This window comes from Beta vulgaris, chromosome 5, assembly GCF_026745355.1.
Source record: "Beta vulgaris subsp. vulgaris cultivar EL10 chromosome 5, EL10.2, whole genome shotgun sequence".
Lineage (NCBI taxonomy): Eukaryota > Viridiplantae > Streptophyta > Magnoliopsida > Caryophyllales > Amaranthaceae > Beta > Beta vulgaris.
Window position 1 is genome coordinate 58351909 of NC_079206.1, and position 14196 is coordinate 58366104.

General features: G+C 37.7%; 1 protein-coding gene across 1 annotated transcript; it reads left to right on the forward strand.

Annotated features, from left to right (window-relative positions):
* Window positions 1-2054: 2054 nt before the first annotated feature.
* On the forward strand, window positions 2055-13893 carry LOC104894102 (probable aldehyde dehydrogenase). The gene is made up of 16 exons (XM_010680273.4): window positions 2055-2293; window positions 4017-4096; window positions 4517-4620; window positions 4779-4846; window positions 5008-5065; window positions 5182-5295; window positions 5946-6029; window positions 6577-6681; window positions 10055-10168; window positions 11338-11469; window positions 11546-11635; window positions 11755-11844; window positions 12740-12949; window positions 13067-13177; window positions 13313-13392; window positions 13466-13893. Exons 1-16 carry the CDS (start codon window positions 2208-2210, stop codon window positions 13602-13604), a joined length of 1665 nt encoding a protein of 554 aa, XP_010678575.2. The 5' UTR covers window positions 2055-2207; the 3' UTR covers window positions 13605-13893.
* Window positions 13894-14196: the final 303 nt, after the last annotated feature.

The following is a 14196-nucleotide window of genomic DNA, read 5'->3' on the forward strand; positions in this document are numbered from 1 at the left end:
CCAACAATTAGTCATTAGTTCAACCAACAATATGAAGAATTCAGATTTCAGCCCAACTATTGTACATGCAACAATTAAATTGAATTGGTTTGGCTAATGTAAGTCAGTTTCCTTTAGGCCCAACTTAACTAATTAACACTAGGTAGTAATTTGGGCTTGCATTAACATAAAACTTGAAATCAGTTTATAAGAAGGAGAAATAAAAAGAGGTGGTATAATACCTCTGCTCTCTTGGAACAGGGACGACACAACACAGGGCAGCAACCCTCGGCGAGCTCCGGCAAAGGTGCAGGCGACAACAAGGAAGATCGGCGGCGGAAAACTCGAGCAGCAGCAGCGCACGAAGAGGAGCGACGAGAGAGAGCGCGACGAGGAGAGAGTGTGAGCGAGTGTTGGCGCCGCGGATCTCCGACGAGCTGCGCAGGTGGCCGGCGAACGACGGCGAGGTGGAGAGGCGACTAAGCGCGGTGCAGGTGGCGCACGCGGTGGCCGACGGTGGTCGGTTCTGGGGGACGAAACAGAGGAGGGAGAGAGAATGTGGGGTGTTCCTTTTTGGATTTCTTTTAGTTACAATTTTTCCGGCGATTATTGACTGAATTTCTGATTAGTGAGAGAAGAGAGGATGAAGGTTGTTGTTGGTGGGTTCTTGATGTTGAATCTCCATGGCTATTTATAGTGAAGTTTGGAGGTCTAAAATCAGTGCTTGGGATCGGAGGAAGAAGTTGGAGTAAATAATCTGAAATTCTAGCTTGAAGAAGCAATGGTGAGGGATTGGTGACAGATTTTGACTGAAGAAGAAGAAGAGAGTGTGATTGCATGAGTGCCAAATGGCTATGAAAGGGTGAGGAAGAAGGCAAATTAATGGGGGATTGACCATGGCTTCCTCTTTTTCTTTTTCCCTTTTTGTTTCCCAACCAAAAATCAGAAATATTTCCACACTATTACTTATAAACGTGACTTAGTAAAATTTTGGGTAAAATGTTGACATTTTGTACTTTAAGTGAATTATCAACTATGTTAGCCTTCTTGTTTAACTCATGAAATCATAAATTATAAATTATCGTCATAATTTAAGTTGGTAAACTTTTATGTTAAAATTCTATAATCATTTTATCATTCGTTGCTTAATTAGTGGAACGAATAAAATAAAATATGTTCTAACTACTTTATTATGTTAATTATTCACTTAAATATGTTTAAGATTTTTAGGATATTACATTTTGTGTCCCCCCAAATTGGCATAGGTTAAGTGCTATTGATGGAACATGGTAAGCCTATCTTTCTCCATATGGAAGTAAAGTTCAATAACGAAACTGAAACAAAAGGCAAAGTTAAGTATCCAATTGTGTACTTATGGTGCGTTCTTTTCGTCTTATTGGACCTGGATTTATCTGAACTGAACTTATTAAACCTGAACTGAACTTATTGGACCTAAACTGAACTTGTTAGAATTGATTGGACCTGATTCAACTTATTGGACCTGATTGAACCTTATTGTAACTTATTGGACCTCATTGAAACTTATTGACCTAATTGGAACTTATTAGACCTTAGTGGTCCTGATTGAAACTTATTAGACCTTATTAACTTTTAGCAATTGGAACTTATTGGACCTTATTAGACATGATTGGTACTTATTGCACCTGATTGAAAATTATTGGACCTTATTAGACATGGTTGGAATTTATTGTCCTGATTAAAACTTATCTAAACTTATTGGACCTGAAACTTAATTTATTAAGGTGAAGAAAACAAACCCTTAACTTGACAGCGTTTTATCACTCTTCTTCCTATGCCCATACCTAAACCCACGATTCGGAGCAAGGCCAAGCAACCTCACATAGTCACATTAACACATGGCTTATAACAATTCGTGCAACGAGGCAAAAGTACAAATAATCTTTCGTTGTTATTGATGTTGATTGAATAAGTCCATAAATAAATTAGATCTGATTCTCCTATGACTCAGCGATCTATCTAACTTTTTGCATGACTCATGATCAAGATTCAAGGGTCAGGATTTCATAGAAATCAGTCCAATCATCAAATCGAGTACAACTAAAAGGCCCATTAATTACTTTTCTGGGTTTTCGATGACCTTTCTTCACTCAGAGGAAGTGTCAATCTCACTTATCTTTTGAGGAGGAGAGAGAGACGAGGAAACACGAAATCGTCTTTCTCATAAAAAGTGTGACACTGTAATCATCATGTATAGAATTGGATTAGGCAGAGAAATGAGGGCAATTGTTCCCAAAAAGGCTATTTCTTGGTTTGGTTCTTGTAATATTTCCAGGTATTCATTCATCTTGTTTAAAAAGATCAAATGACCAATTAATTTTTTACATTTTGGGTTGATTTCAATGATTTTGATCTGCTTGGTATGATAAATTGGGAAAAATTAATCTGGGTTTTGTTGGGTTTTTCGAGATGATGAGAATTTAGCTTGATCGAGTCATTTCTATACTCATTTTGGAGGAAGTGGTTTTTTCAATTAGACTGTTGATTTTGTGGTTTTATAGTCTTTGTCATACTTATCTAAATGGCTGTTGCCTGAAGATTTAATCTTGTTGAGGAGTAAAGTATTAATCTTTTGCAATGTTTTAGTTGAGAGTTCTTACATGCTTTGTGATTGTAATTTTTTGCTCAGCATTAAACTCTGTGTTTCATGCGCCAATACATAGTTTAGGTTATAGGAAATTGGAGATGGTTTGGGTTGATTAGATACTGATTTTCTTGGCTGGTGTAGGTTATAGAAAGAACATGATCAACCATTTATGATAGTAGGGCTGGTGAAATGAAATTTTAACAAAAACTACCTTAAGTGATTGATTCACTGGTGGCTACAAATACCTCTCTCTAACTTATTGCTAGCGAGTCTGCGAAGGCTGATGACATTTTAGGTACTAGGGCAAGCATTTTTAGCTTGGCTATGCTGGATATAGAAAATGAATGGTTTTAGATGAGAAGTAGAAATAATGTTATCTGCAGTTTAGAATGGCCTAAGGCAGAATAGTTTATGATATCAGAAACATGGTTAGAAATGACTAATCTATAATTGATATTTTTAGTTACTAGGATAAACATGGTGCAGCCTGCAAGTTGTTGTAGTTGGTTCATACACGCAAATCTTTTTACACTGGCTCTCATTGTCCACTTATATAATCGGATACTGTTAGCTTGCTAATGGTAAATGCATCGGGTTCCTGAAGTTTATTTATGTGTAAGTTTAATTAGATCAACATAAGTGACTCCTGCTTATGCGGGAGCTCATGCATCAATTTCACGTGAAAGTTCTCCGGTAGCTCCATGAGAAACCAGCAAAATCAACAAACACCAATGTATATCCTGTTGTGTTACAGGTTTGAGAACTCCAAATGTAGAGCTATTCTAATCTACTGTAGCCTGCAGAGAGATTGTTTACCTTTTTTCTGGTTCCAAAAAACAGAAGTATCAAGTATTAACCTTGTCTCTATGGCAAAGATGTGCACTGTGGGCAGACATGGCGTAACTGCTAAAATATCGAAGATTCCAACCCTTGATACCGAAAACACAATTTCTTGCTTCCGCACAACATTGCAGCAAAGGAATGTTTGCAAGATGTATAATTTATATCATTATGGCCCAGTGTTGGATTAGCTCCCTTGCATCTGTTTCAGGCTTTCAGCCCTACTTCATATTGTACTTCTTGTACTTGCTGAGTTGGGAAACATTTGTGGCTCTTGGCAAGTACTTGTTATGTGTACTTGGCTTAATCATAGCTGTGCTAGTACTAAAATGATCAAGACAGGAGTTCTTACATATGACCAAAGGAATGCTTATCTGCTGTATCAGTTTTATATACAACAGCTTGTATGATTGGTGCGCGTATTTACTGCATTACATGCCATGAATGAGAAACTCAAATACTCGATATCCTCTACAGCTGTTCTGTGTGATTCTTTATGAAGTTTAATGTTCCATTTCATTTTCTCCTTTAGTCCGAATCTTATTCTTGTTGCCCCATCTTCCTTGTGCAGATATATGAGCTCAATACCTTTTGCAACTGTAGAAGCAGAAAAGATTTGTGGTTCCCAACCAGCTGAAGTGCATAACTTGGGTATGTTCTATGAATTTTAGGCTAATGGATCTTTTCCAGATCAAGATAAATATATATGTTTGAAAAAGAATAATTTTGAGGCATTATAAAATATTAATATGGAAGAGTTGATATTTTTGGGGTCATTTGGTGTAAGTTTAACTTATTGTGTCCTGTTCATGTGCCACTCTTTAGTAGTCATGTGATAATGTATGTAGTTAAACTATAATCAGCCACATTGCCTGCCACTATTGATCATGTTTTCACAAGACTAAATCTACCTGCAACATGTAACCTAACATCTAGAATTAAATGCTTCATACTGGTGCTCTAAACTTCTATTGTTTTAGATTTGGCAACACTAATATCATTTTCAACGAGAAACTTGTTTTTCCTTTGAATATGCCACAAATTTCCATGATAAATTGGTTTGTTCTTTAGTTCAAGGGAAATGGATTCAATCCTCTTCTTGGAGCACAATTGTAGATCCACTAAATGGTGAACCATTCATTAAGGTTGCCGAGGTTGATAAATCAGAAATAAAGGTACATCTTGGTGCTCTGATTTGTCTTGTTGTGATATCTCAAAGAATTTTCCATCTTTCCTTATTCTATATGTCCTTCCTATCTTCGTGGACCTGGATGCATATGGATTCTATCCAAATAGCCAACTGATGTTTTTCTCATGGTGACTGCCTATTCAGCCATTTGTTGATAGCTTATCCAAGTGCCCTAAACATGGTCTTCATAATCCTTTCAAGTCTCCAGAGAGGTTTGTACTCATGTCATTATGTGCTCCCTTAATTGATTGTTGCTGTTACTTGTACTATATAATTAGAAATTTAGAACAATGCTCTCTCTTCAAGATTCCCTATGTATCCTTGTGTTACACATTTTTAAAATTGCCTAATGGTCAAGAGGTTGTTTTCTCAGGTATCTTCTCTATGGAGATATTTCAACAAAAGCAGCTCACATGCTTTTGCAGCCTCAGGTATAGCATCATTAGCTCATTGCTGATCTTGATATATTGCTTGCTCATAACCAACAAGTTTTTGATGATACTTTCTACTTTTAAACTATGTAAATATAGTAGTATTTCTGTCCCAGGTTTCAGATTTCTTTGCTAGGTTAATTCAAAGGGTTTCCCCGAAAAGTTACCAGCAGGCTCTGGGGGAAGTATCTGTAACACAGAAATTTCTTGAGAATTTCTCTGGTGATCAGGTATCTTATTAAATGTCCCTACAGAACATATTATTATCAACACTTTTTTTGGTGGGATTTAGTTACATATCATATAGTTATCGCATGTTTTCCCTATAGTATAATTCTTTGGCAGGCTGTGACCAAGAGATTGAGTCCTAGTCATAGACTCATAGGTGAAATGTAGAAGGCATAACATTTGATATCATGCTGTGAGAAACTACTGACACATAGTTAGGAATTCAAAACTAAACCATAACCTAAATCTATAACCTGTTTGTTATCGTTTTTTTTTTGTTTTCAGTTTTTAGTTCTTTTTTGGAAACTAAGAGTTATACGGGAACTGTAAAAGGTAGTTTCAAGTTTCTATTGTCAGATTGTAAAAATGAACATGATTAGTTCAAGTATGACAGATTTTAAGTCCATTATACCACTTTTATCATATGATTTCTAAAACCTTAAAATCAAAAACTGCAAATTGGCTGTGATACTGAAGTACCAAACGACCCTGACCGCTTTTGCTTGTTTCTTACTTTTACCTATGTTATTGTAGTTTTTTCTTTCTCTATTAAGACCTTGTTAATGGATATTTAATCCTTATACAAACTCATTTTCCATCAAAATTATATGTTTCCTCGCTGATTTTTCTAAAACCTCTTTTTTTTTGAAAGGTTCGTTTCCTTGCGAGGTCATTTGCAATACCTGGGAATCATCTTGGTCAGCAAAGTCATGGTTTTCGTTGGCCTTATGGCCCGGTATGTTACCATCTTATATTTATTCCTTTGTTATATTTGAATTATGGACATCTGAATAAGAAATGCAGCATATTGAGAGATACATCTCTATATATTTATCACGTATTCACGTCAATTTGTATTGTGCTATGTTGCTTGGACTCTTCATTCCATCTCAAGTATCCGTGTCGGATCCTCGACACTCGGACTTGGATAGGACACTTGAGCACTTTGTTTTAGGCCAAAAAATTTGAAAAAGTTCCCAAAAAAATAGCCGGATCGGACACTTGGACACGTATCCGTGCCGGACATGGGTATCCGAGTCCGAGCAACATAGGTGTTATGCATTTATTGACATGAATGCCGAGGAAGTTAGCACTATTTACCATATCTTCCCCCCTTGTTCATATTGTTAGTTTGGCATTTGGTCATTTTGCTACTCATAGTCTCATATTGTATCTGAAAATTGCAAATCCTGTTTTTACAAATATTTATCTTTGTAACTGTGTCCCACACACAAGCAATATCAAATTAGCAGGCTTTTATATAAATATTTTTGTCTTTGCAGGTGGCTATTATTACTCCTTTCAATTTCCCTCTAGAAATTCCATTGCTACAATTGATGGGTGCACTTTACATGGGGAACAAACCTGTTCTCAAAGTGGATAGCAAGGTATTTATAATTGGTCTTCCTGCAGATATTGATGGTAACTTGACATGCTATTTTCTTATAGCTTGCCCGACTTTTAATCATTGAAGGTATGTTCTTGCTAAGAAACTGTCAGACATATGTGAACGCCACAAAGGTCAATCTGATACACCCACAAGGCGGCAAGGCCACAAATCCATGCAAAAGCCTTATGGAGAATGAGAAAATACTACACCTGAATGACCGAGACTAATCATTCCCCTCCCACGTAATTTAGCTTCTTTCAACAAACTCGTTGAAACAATGAGAAGTTCTTTAGAACCGCATCCTTTTCTTTTACTGCTCTCTTTTGGCACTATAAGGATTTCCTACTATGGTTCCACACTTCCACATATATGCCACTTGATACCATCACAGAATCCGCATCATTGTAATGCAAAAGATGTCTTGCCTTAATATCGAATAATCTATCATCTCCCATACCCCTCCTCAGCTCCTCTATTTGGATGAGAAACTGAAGTTTTTTTTTTGTGATGCTCTAATGTCTAACATTGTTGAAGGCTACCTCAGCATTCTCTAACTAACATCCATGGTTCTATAGTTTGTTTGAAAACGAAATTTTCTAGGCTGCTAATACCATTATCAATAGTTCTGGATTTGTGTGATGTCCTGTATGGCTGTATCCTCTTCCTTTCTTTTATCTTGCTTTATATCCTTCGTCTTCCTCCTCTTGAGTATTTCGTTCTTCCACTCTCAGGTACACCACTCCTCAAGTCAGATACATTCATCGAATAATTTCCTTCTTGCCCTGTTTCATTATTAGTAATTTCACTAGTACTTCAAGCCTATGTAGCATGGGTACTTCTTCTAGACCACGTACTCGTACCCGCATCCGCACCCGTACCCGATACGATACGTATCCTGTATGGGTACGCGTATCCTTTCCTAAATTTTCAAAATCTTGCCGTTCTCTGTCCCCGTACCCGAATCTGTACCCGTACCCGTATCCGTCTATGTGCAACCTAGCTTCAAACTTCAAAGCACTCCACATTTAGGTCATTCTAAGGCGAATTGAGGTCTCTCTCTTTCACTACCTTTTGACTTTCTTGTTAGTTGACCTAAGGGAGTGTGCTGAAGCTAGACGATGACCACCTTATTCCTTGACCCATGCCCTCCCTGAGAAAGGAAGAAAGAAGGGAACTGAAGGATATAACATAGCAATGTACCTTTTCTTTATATCTAAATTTTAGGTTTAGAAGGTCATCATTGCATTGCGTCCGGATTTATTATCTTAAGATATATGAATCTGAGATACCATTTGTTGCTGTCCCCAAACAAATATATATGATTCAGATTTGTGGAAGAGAAGGTGTTGTGGTGGTGGGAATATTGAGGGAGCATTGATACCAAAAAATCTGAAGGAACTGGAAATGAGAAGGCCAAACACTTGTGTTTGGTATACACATCAATATTGCATGCTATCAAGCTGTTCACTTTAAATTTAATTTCATATTGCAAAGCTGAGACATATCAACTCCGTGTGTTTTAAAGAACAATATAAAAGCTACACAGTTAGATCCACTTATTCACCAATTTACTTTGGTCCTAGAGCTCCATGAAATATGGTCAGATTGGTAATTGGTGTTAGAGACAGGGTTGACGCAAGTCCAAAGTTATTCAGTGCTGTAGTAACTATTGCTTGTTGATGGTGGGATAAATCCTTCTGAAATGGATGTTGGTAACTGCTGTTAGAGTTGACTCAAGTACCTATTTTGGGCCTAGTCAGTATATGCATTACGGGAATAGTTTATGATCTTCCTCAGGGGTATAACCTAACCTAACCGAACATTGTAATCTGAACTCAAGATCTACTGAGATGTTCTCCCATTCAGCTTAGTGGACCATGTAAAAAAGTGGTGGTCGCTTTTGCTTTCTCGCATGTGTCATAACTCATAACATGGAGTATAATGATTCATAATGGTGGGGACCACAGGCTTGCTGATGATGAATAGTCTCAACCAAACTACAACCTGGTGTACACCTTGTGAGCTTGAGGTCGTCTAGATGTCTTCAACAGGGATGCCTATCTCTGATAAGCTGAGTTATCTTATTCAGCGATGGAAATTTAAGTGCCAACGTATTTCCTTCTGTGCTGTTCATTTTTCTGTTGGGGATGGTAGGTTGCAGTAGCATGGTTTCTTCTAGAAAGTGGCATTTTGTCTCAGTATCTTTAGTCGTGTGAGTTTTCTCGCAACATAGATGTTCAGGAGTATTGTTTCTTCTTTAGAGGCCTTTAGTACACATTTTTGTTTCTTCTTTAGAGGCCTTTAGTCGTGTGAGTTTTCTCGCAACATAGATGTTCAGGAGTCTTGTTTCTTCTTTAGAGGCCTTTGGTACACATTTTTGAATTTCGTTTTATTTAATTTCTCGTACATTCCCAGATTGATTATGAACTGATGCAAAATAGATATCGTTTTGAGTTTTTGATGTTTTGTTCTGTAGGAGCTGTTATGGTTGAGGAACTCGACCTGCTGTGCCTTTCCTCTTCAGTCTTCGTGGATTTAGATGCTAATATAAGAAAAGCCTGTAATTTGTAAAAATCTTGAGAGCACTTTAGTAATTTCAATTATGCCAGATTGCCAATCCTGAAATTGATGTGAGAATTTGTTGGCGTTTGTGGATGATCATAGGTTGAAAATGATTGAAGTCATCTTACTTGGAAGTCGCTTGGCGAAATCCATTTCTTTGTTTTCCAGTCATCTTCTTGTCCTTTTTTCCGTTAGGCAATGGTGTTGTAACATCACAATGAGGTCAATGGTGGATCGCTAGAGTTTGCAGTAGTGTTGGTGCATGGGATTTTCACAATAAAATTATAATCCTAAAAGAAGAACAAGGAGATGTGGCTTTGTTGTGTGAAAGTTGCACATAATTGACCTTGTGAACCTCTGTAATGTTGTGCAGTCATCCGAAACCTTAGCACAGGTCCAGTTGAGGTCATGTAGTGCGATGCATGTACTATCTACCGGCCCTGTGATTGTATAAAAGTGTTTCTGTTAGATTTTTTGTTTGATTGACAGTTAATTGTACTACACAACATTTAGGAAGTAGAGAAGAATTATATTTCAATAAATTGTTAATGCTATAGAGTATAGACCACTAGATGCAGACACTGCATTCAGAATACAGTCATGCATACAGATATTTGTTCTCCGTAATTGCTTTGTACATGCATAAGTGAACACTTATATGTTTGCAATTGGTTTCCTTGATTCCAAAAAGTTTTTTTTTTTTTGTAATTTGAAGCCATTAGTTTGTTGTAACTTTTTACTTCAGGGCTTGATTCTCCAGTTAGGTGATAAGAACAGTCTCTAGATTCTGAAATATATTTGCTCTGTAGGTAAGCATTGTAATGGATCAAATGCTGCGGCTGCTTCATGCATGTGGGTTACCTGTTGAGGACGTTGACTTCATCAACTCTGATGGCAAGACAATGAACAAATTGCTGATGGAGGTTTCATTCTGCATCACCATCTTATAAAATATTCTACATTACTGATTTTGGAGAATTTGCTATGTTCATAGAAATCTTTACATGATGTGGTTTCAAAAATAAGGAACTAGTGTCCTCACTTCATCTGATTTTGCATGAATCTTTTTGGGGGTGAGAAGGAGAAACTAGTGCTAACAGTTTATTTAGATACCTTTGTTTCCCTTTTGATTCTTCTCTGATAAAGGTTGTGTCAATATTTAAGGTGTCTGTATAGGCATATAGCTACATTCTCTCACTAGACAAAAAGTAGTAGCACTGTATGATATATTTGTTATATTTCCCTGTCTTATGTTTTGTTCACTAATCGAGTTATCATATTGACGTCATGTGGTATTCGGTTTATATAGTCTTGCTACCTCAATCTAAATCGTCCAATTAAAGTTTATGCGGTAAACTGGTGTATTCATTTTAAAAGGCCACATATTATTGATTGAGACGAACAATCTCAGTATATGACTTGCTGATCATTCGCCTCTTGGATCATTTTCAATTTTCTTTTCGGAGTTATAATAGGCAGGACGTTAGTTGGTGCTGTTTTGGCTTCCATAAATTGCACAGAGAGATTGCAGTAGGTCAGTAACAGTCGATGGAAGACTTGATGTGAATTTTTGATTTTCCTTCAGTGTTTAGTTTTAATGTGATAATACCTAGAGATCATGATAAGGTAGTAACGTGATAAAATTGATAATTATTTTAGTTATAATTTTATTGCATTTTAGTTATGAGAAGAGAAACAAAGACTCTCAGATAGGACTTCTGTAACCAGACAGAAGAGTACATTGGCTTTTGGACTATATTTCTTGCCCTTCTTTAAACACATTTCTATTTTATACATCATTAGATCAGATCTCACATTCATTAGTTGACATCCCTGAGCAGTACTCTTCCCGTGATTTATATCCATCGTTTTATTGAGATGCATTGAAGGGGACCAAACAGCAGACTGTAGGTATATCGTGAGACCTTGCCTTATGGTATCTATTTACTCTCCTGCTTTGAGGACATAATTTTGGCTGTGTTGTCTCCTTGACAAGATAAGGTCTAGGATTATGGGACTTATTATATTCTCTTTTAACTGAACTCCAAAAAGCAACTCAGACGCTTGTTTATAAGCCAGATGTCATGTTCAGGCAAATCCTCGTATGACTCTCTTCACTGGAAGCTCAAGGGTTGCAGAGAAATTAGCTGAGGATCTAAAGGGTCGAGTTAGATTGGAGGATGCAGGATTTGATTGGAAAATCCTTGGCCCTGATGTTCAGGAGGTTTGTTCCTATCTTATCCCATATTATCTCAAGGATGTATATGGGTTAGTATCATATAAATTGTTTCTGGTGGCAGGAGGACTATGTTGCTTGGGTTTGTGATCAAGATGCATATGCATGCAGTGGACAGAAGTGCTCTGCGCAGTCTATCCTTTTCATGCATGAGGTGAACCTATCGGACATGATGGATATATTCTGCAAGAAGAATTGGTGTCTTGTAATTTTTGCGTGAACAAATGTATGTCTATTCTATATACTGAATAGTATGATTTTTTTTCAATGCAGAACTGGTCGAAGAGTCCTCTAATTTCTAAGCTGAAAGATCTTGCTGCTAGAAGGAAGCTAGAAGATCTGACTGTTGGACCTGTTCTTACTGTAAGTTCTATTTGTGTAATTTCCATATATTGCAACTACTGACTTGTTTGTATATGGGGATCAACTAATGTGGGCGGGAATGAAAGTGATAATTCCAATTTCATGTGTTTAGTAGAACGGAATGGGAATAAGGAGAAAGAATGGGAGTAAATAGGCACTGATTTCCATGTTCTTAAACCTAAATTTGAATAAGCTCCAACAGCTTATGTTCAATTTATGTCATTCTCAACTTTTGCTTTCTTTTAGATTTCCACAAGCCAACCTATTAGGCATTGTATATTGTATCCATGTATAGCTTTTCCCGATCGTCGAATGCGAGATCGGAAGGTGTAGCAATTTGAATCACGCCGCATCGCAAAAAAGTCTTATCTCGGGCAGCGGTCGAGCTTGCCTACGTACCTTCCTAGTGGCTTGGAAAGGATCAAGTCATTCGTAGTTCGCCTGTTGCTACTGCTTTCCAAGAAGTGAGGGAGCCCTCGAAAGGCTCCCGAGCAAGAGTTGGCTGGTAAAAAGGTAGTTCCCGCTGTTTTGTCAGAGCGATCTGTTCATCCAACTCGAAATATCGTAATAGAAGAAAAGAATCAGTCTTTCTTCAGGGAAAGATTTGCTTTCCGTGCACCCTCGCGTGTGGTGGCAGGATCTCGCTTTTCTTCATTCAAGAATGATGTCAGTGAGGGAGCCCTCGAAAGGCTCCCGAACGTTTATGAAGAAGCTAGTAACAAAAGGACTTCCTGTTGATGCTTTCACCCCAAGAGAAGTATCTTGTTTTATTTTCTGACATTTGTGAGGCCCACACTAACAATTCTGCAGCACTCTGATGCTCTAGCAAATTACTGCCTTTGAGCTTATAATTTACTCCTGTTTGTGTCATAATAATGTTGGTGAGATCTCACAGGTTACAACTGAAGCAATGTCAGAGCATGTGAAGAAGTTGCTAAAAATTCCAGGATCGAAGTTGCTATTTGGTGGTGAAACTTTAGAAAATCACTCTATACCCTCAGTTTATGGTGCCTTCAAGCCTACTGCTGTATATGTTCCTTTGGAGGAAATATTGAAGGACAAAAATTTTGAACTTGTGACAAAAGAAATATTCGGACCATTTCAGGTGAATTCCGTCTATTATAATCTATATTCCCCCATCTGCACCCACTTCATGCTTGTATTAGGTGAATATCTGCAAGAAACGCTGTTATTTATGTCCCGTGGACTTTGGTGCTTGCAGATTATCACTGACTATAAAGCAAACCAGCTTCAAATGGTGCTTGATGCCTTGGAGAGGATGCATGCACATTTAACTGCTGCGGTGGTGTCAAATGATGTCTTATTTTTACAGGCAAGATATGATGTTACATTAAAACTAAACATGGGCTAATGACCAATGCATACAAAACTAAATTCATAGCATTAGACTACTTATGTTCAGTTGGCAACATTTTGTGCTTCTGAGTTAACCTCAAGCAAATTGCAGGAAGTTATTGGGAGTTCAGTAAATGGGACGACCTATGCTGGCTTACGAGCAAGGACTACAGGAGCTCCACAAAATCATTGGTGAGCGATGAACTTCGGGAATGCATTGTACTTTTCTTCTAAGATCTCTAATTTTTTATATATTCCTTTCCAGGTTTGGGCCTGCTGGAGATCCTAGAGGTGCAGGAATCGGAACTCCAGAAGCGATCAAGCTAGTGTGGTCTTGCCATAGAGAAATCATTTACGACATTGGTCCTGTACCGCATAAGTGGACGGTTCCGCCATCTACCTGAAGCGTTGCATGGTTGCGAGTTGCAGAATGACAAAAGTCTTACATTAGTTTAGTCTAGTCTGAGATGTAGGTACCAAGATGAATAAAAGGCATCCCCTTTTCACTGTATGTAAAACAACAAAGGCTTATAGGGTGTTCTTTTCTTCTTTTTTTCCTATCCTATTCTATTTGTGGCCTGATGATCTTGTCGCCCTCGTACCGTAGCAACTTGGTGACGATGAAGGCAGCAATTGACCTTTTATATGCTATTGTTGATAGTGGCGAATATTCACTGCTGTCACTTTGAATCACTGGAGTAGAGTGACATTTTCTCTACTACTTTTCTTCTCGTGGCTCTTGAAGGCCCCTGCAGTAGTCCGAGTAATAAATGGTTAATTGTATCTGTTGATCAAATCTTGTGCCGATGATAATAGAATTTATGACAAACATGTCTTGTTTGCTCTTTGTTGCCCTCAAAAACCAACTATGAGATGTAATACGTTGGTCTATATCCTCATTGGTCCAGATTACGATCCTTGGATAGAGCATATCCTTTCAAGAATAGCAACACTCTGTTATTTTTAAGCGGGAGAGTTTGTAGCAGGGGAGACTCA

Excerpts from the sequence above, each read along its gene's own strand:
- LOC104894102 (XM_010680273.4), top strand. The coding sequence starts at position 2,208 with ATGTATAGAATTGGATTAGGCAGAGAAATGAGGGCAATTGTTCCCAAA. Across the intron at positions 4,621-4,778 it reads TTGATAAATCAGAAATAAAG|CCATTTGTTGATAGCTTATC; the intron begins GTACATCTTGGT and ends CTGCCTATTCAG. Across the intron at positions 11,845-12,739 it reads CTGTTGGACCTGTTCTTACT|GTTACAACTGAAGCAATGTC; the intron begins GTAAGTTCTATT and ends GAGATCTCACAG.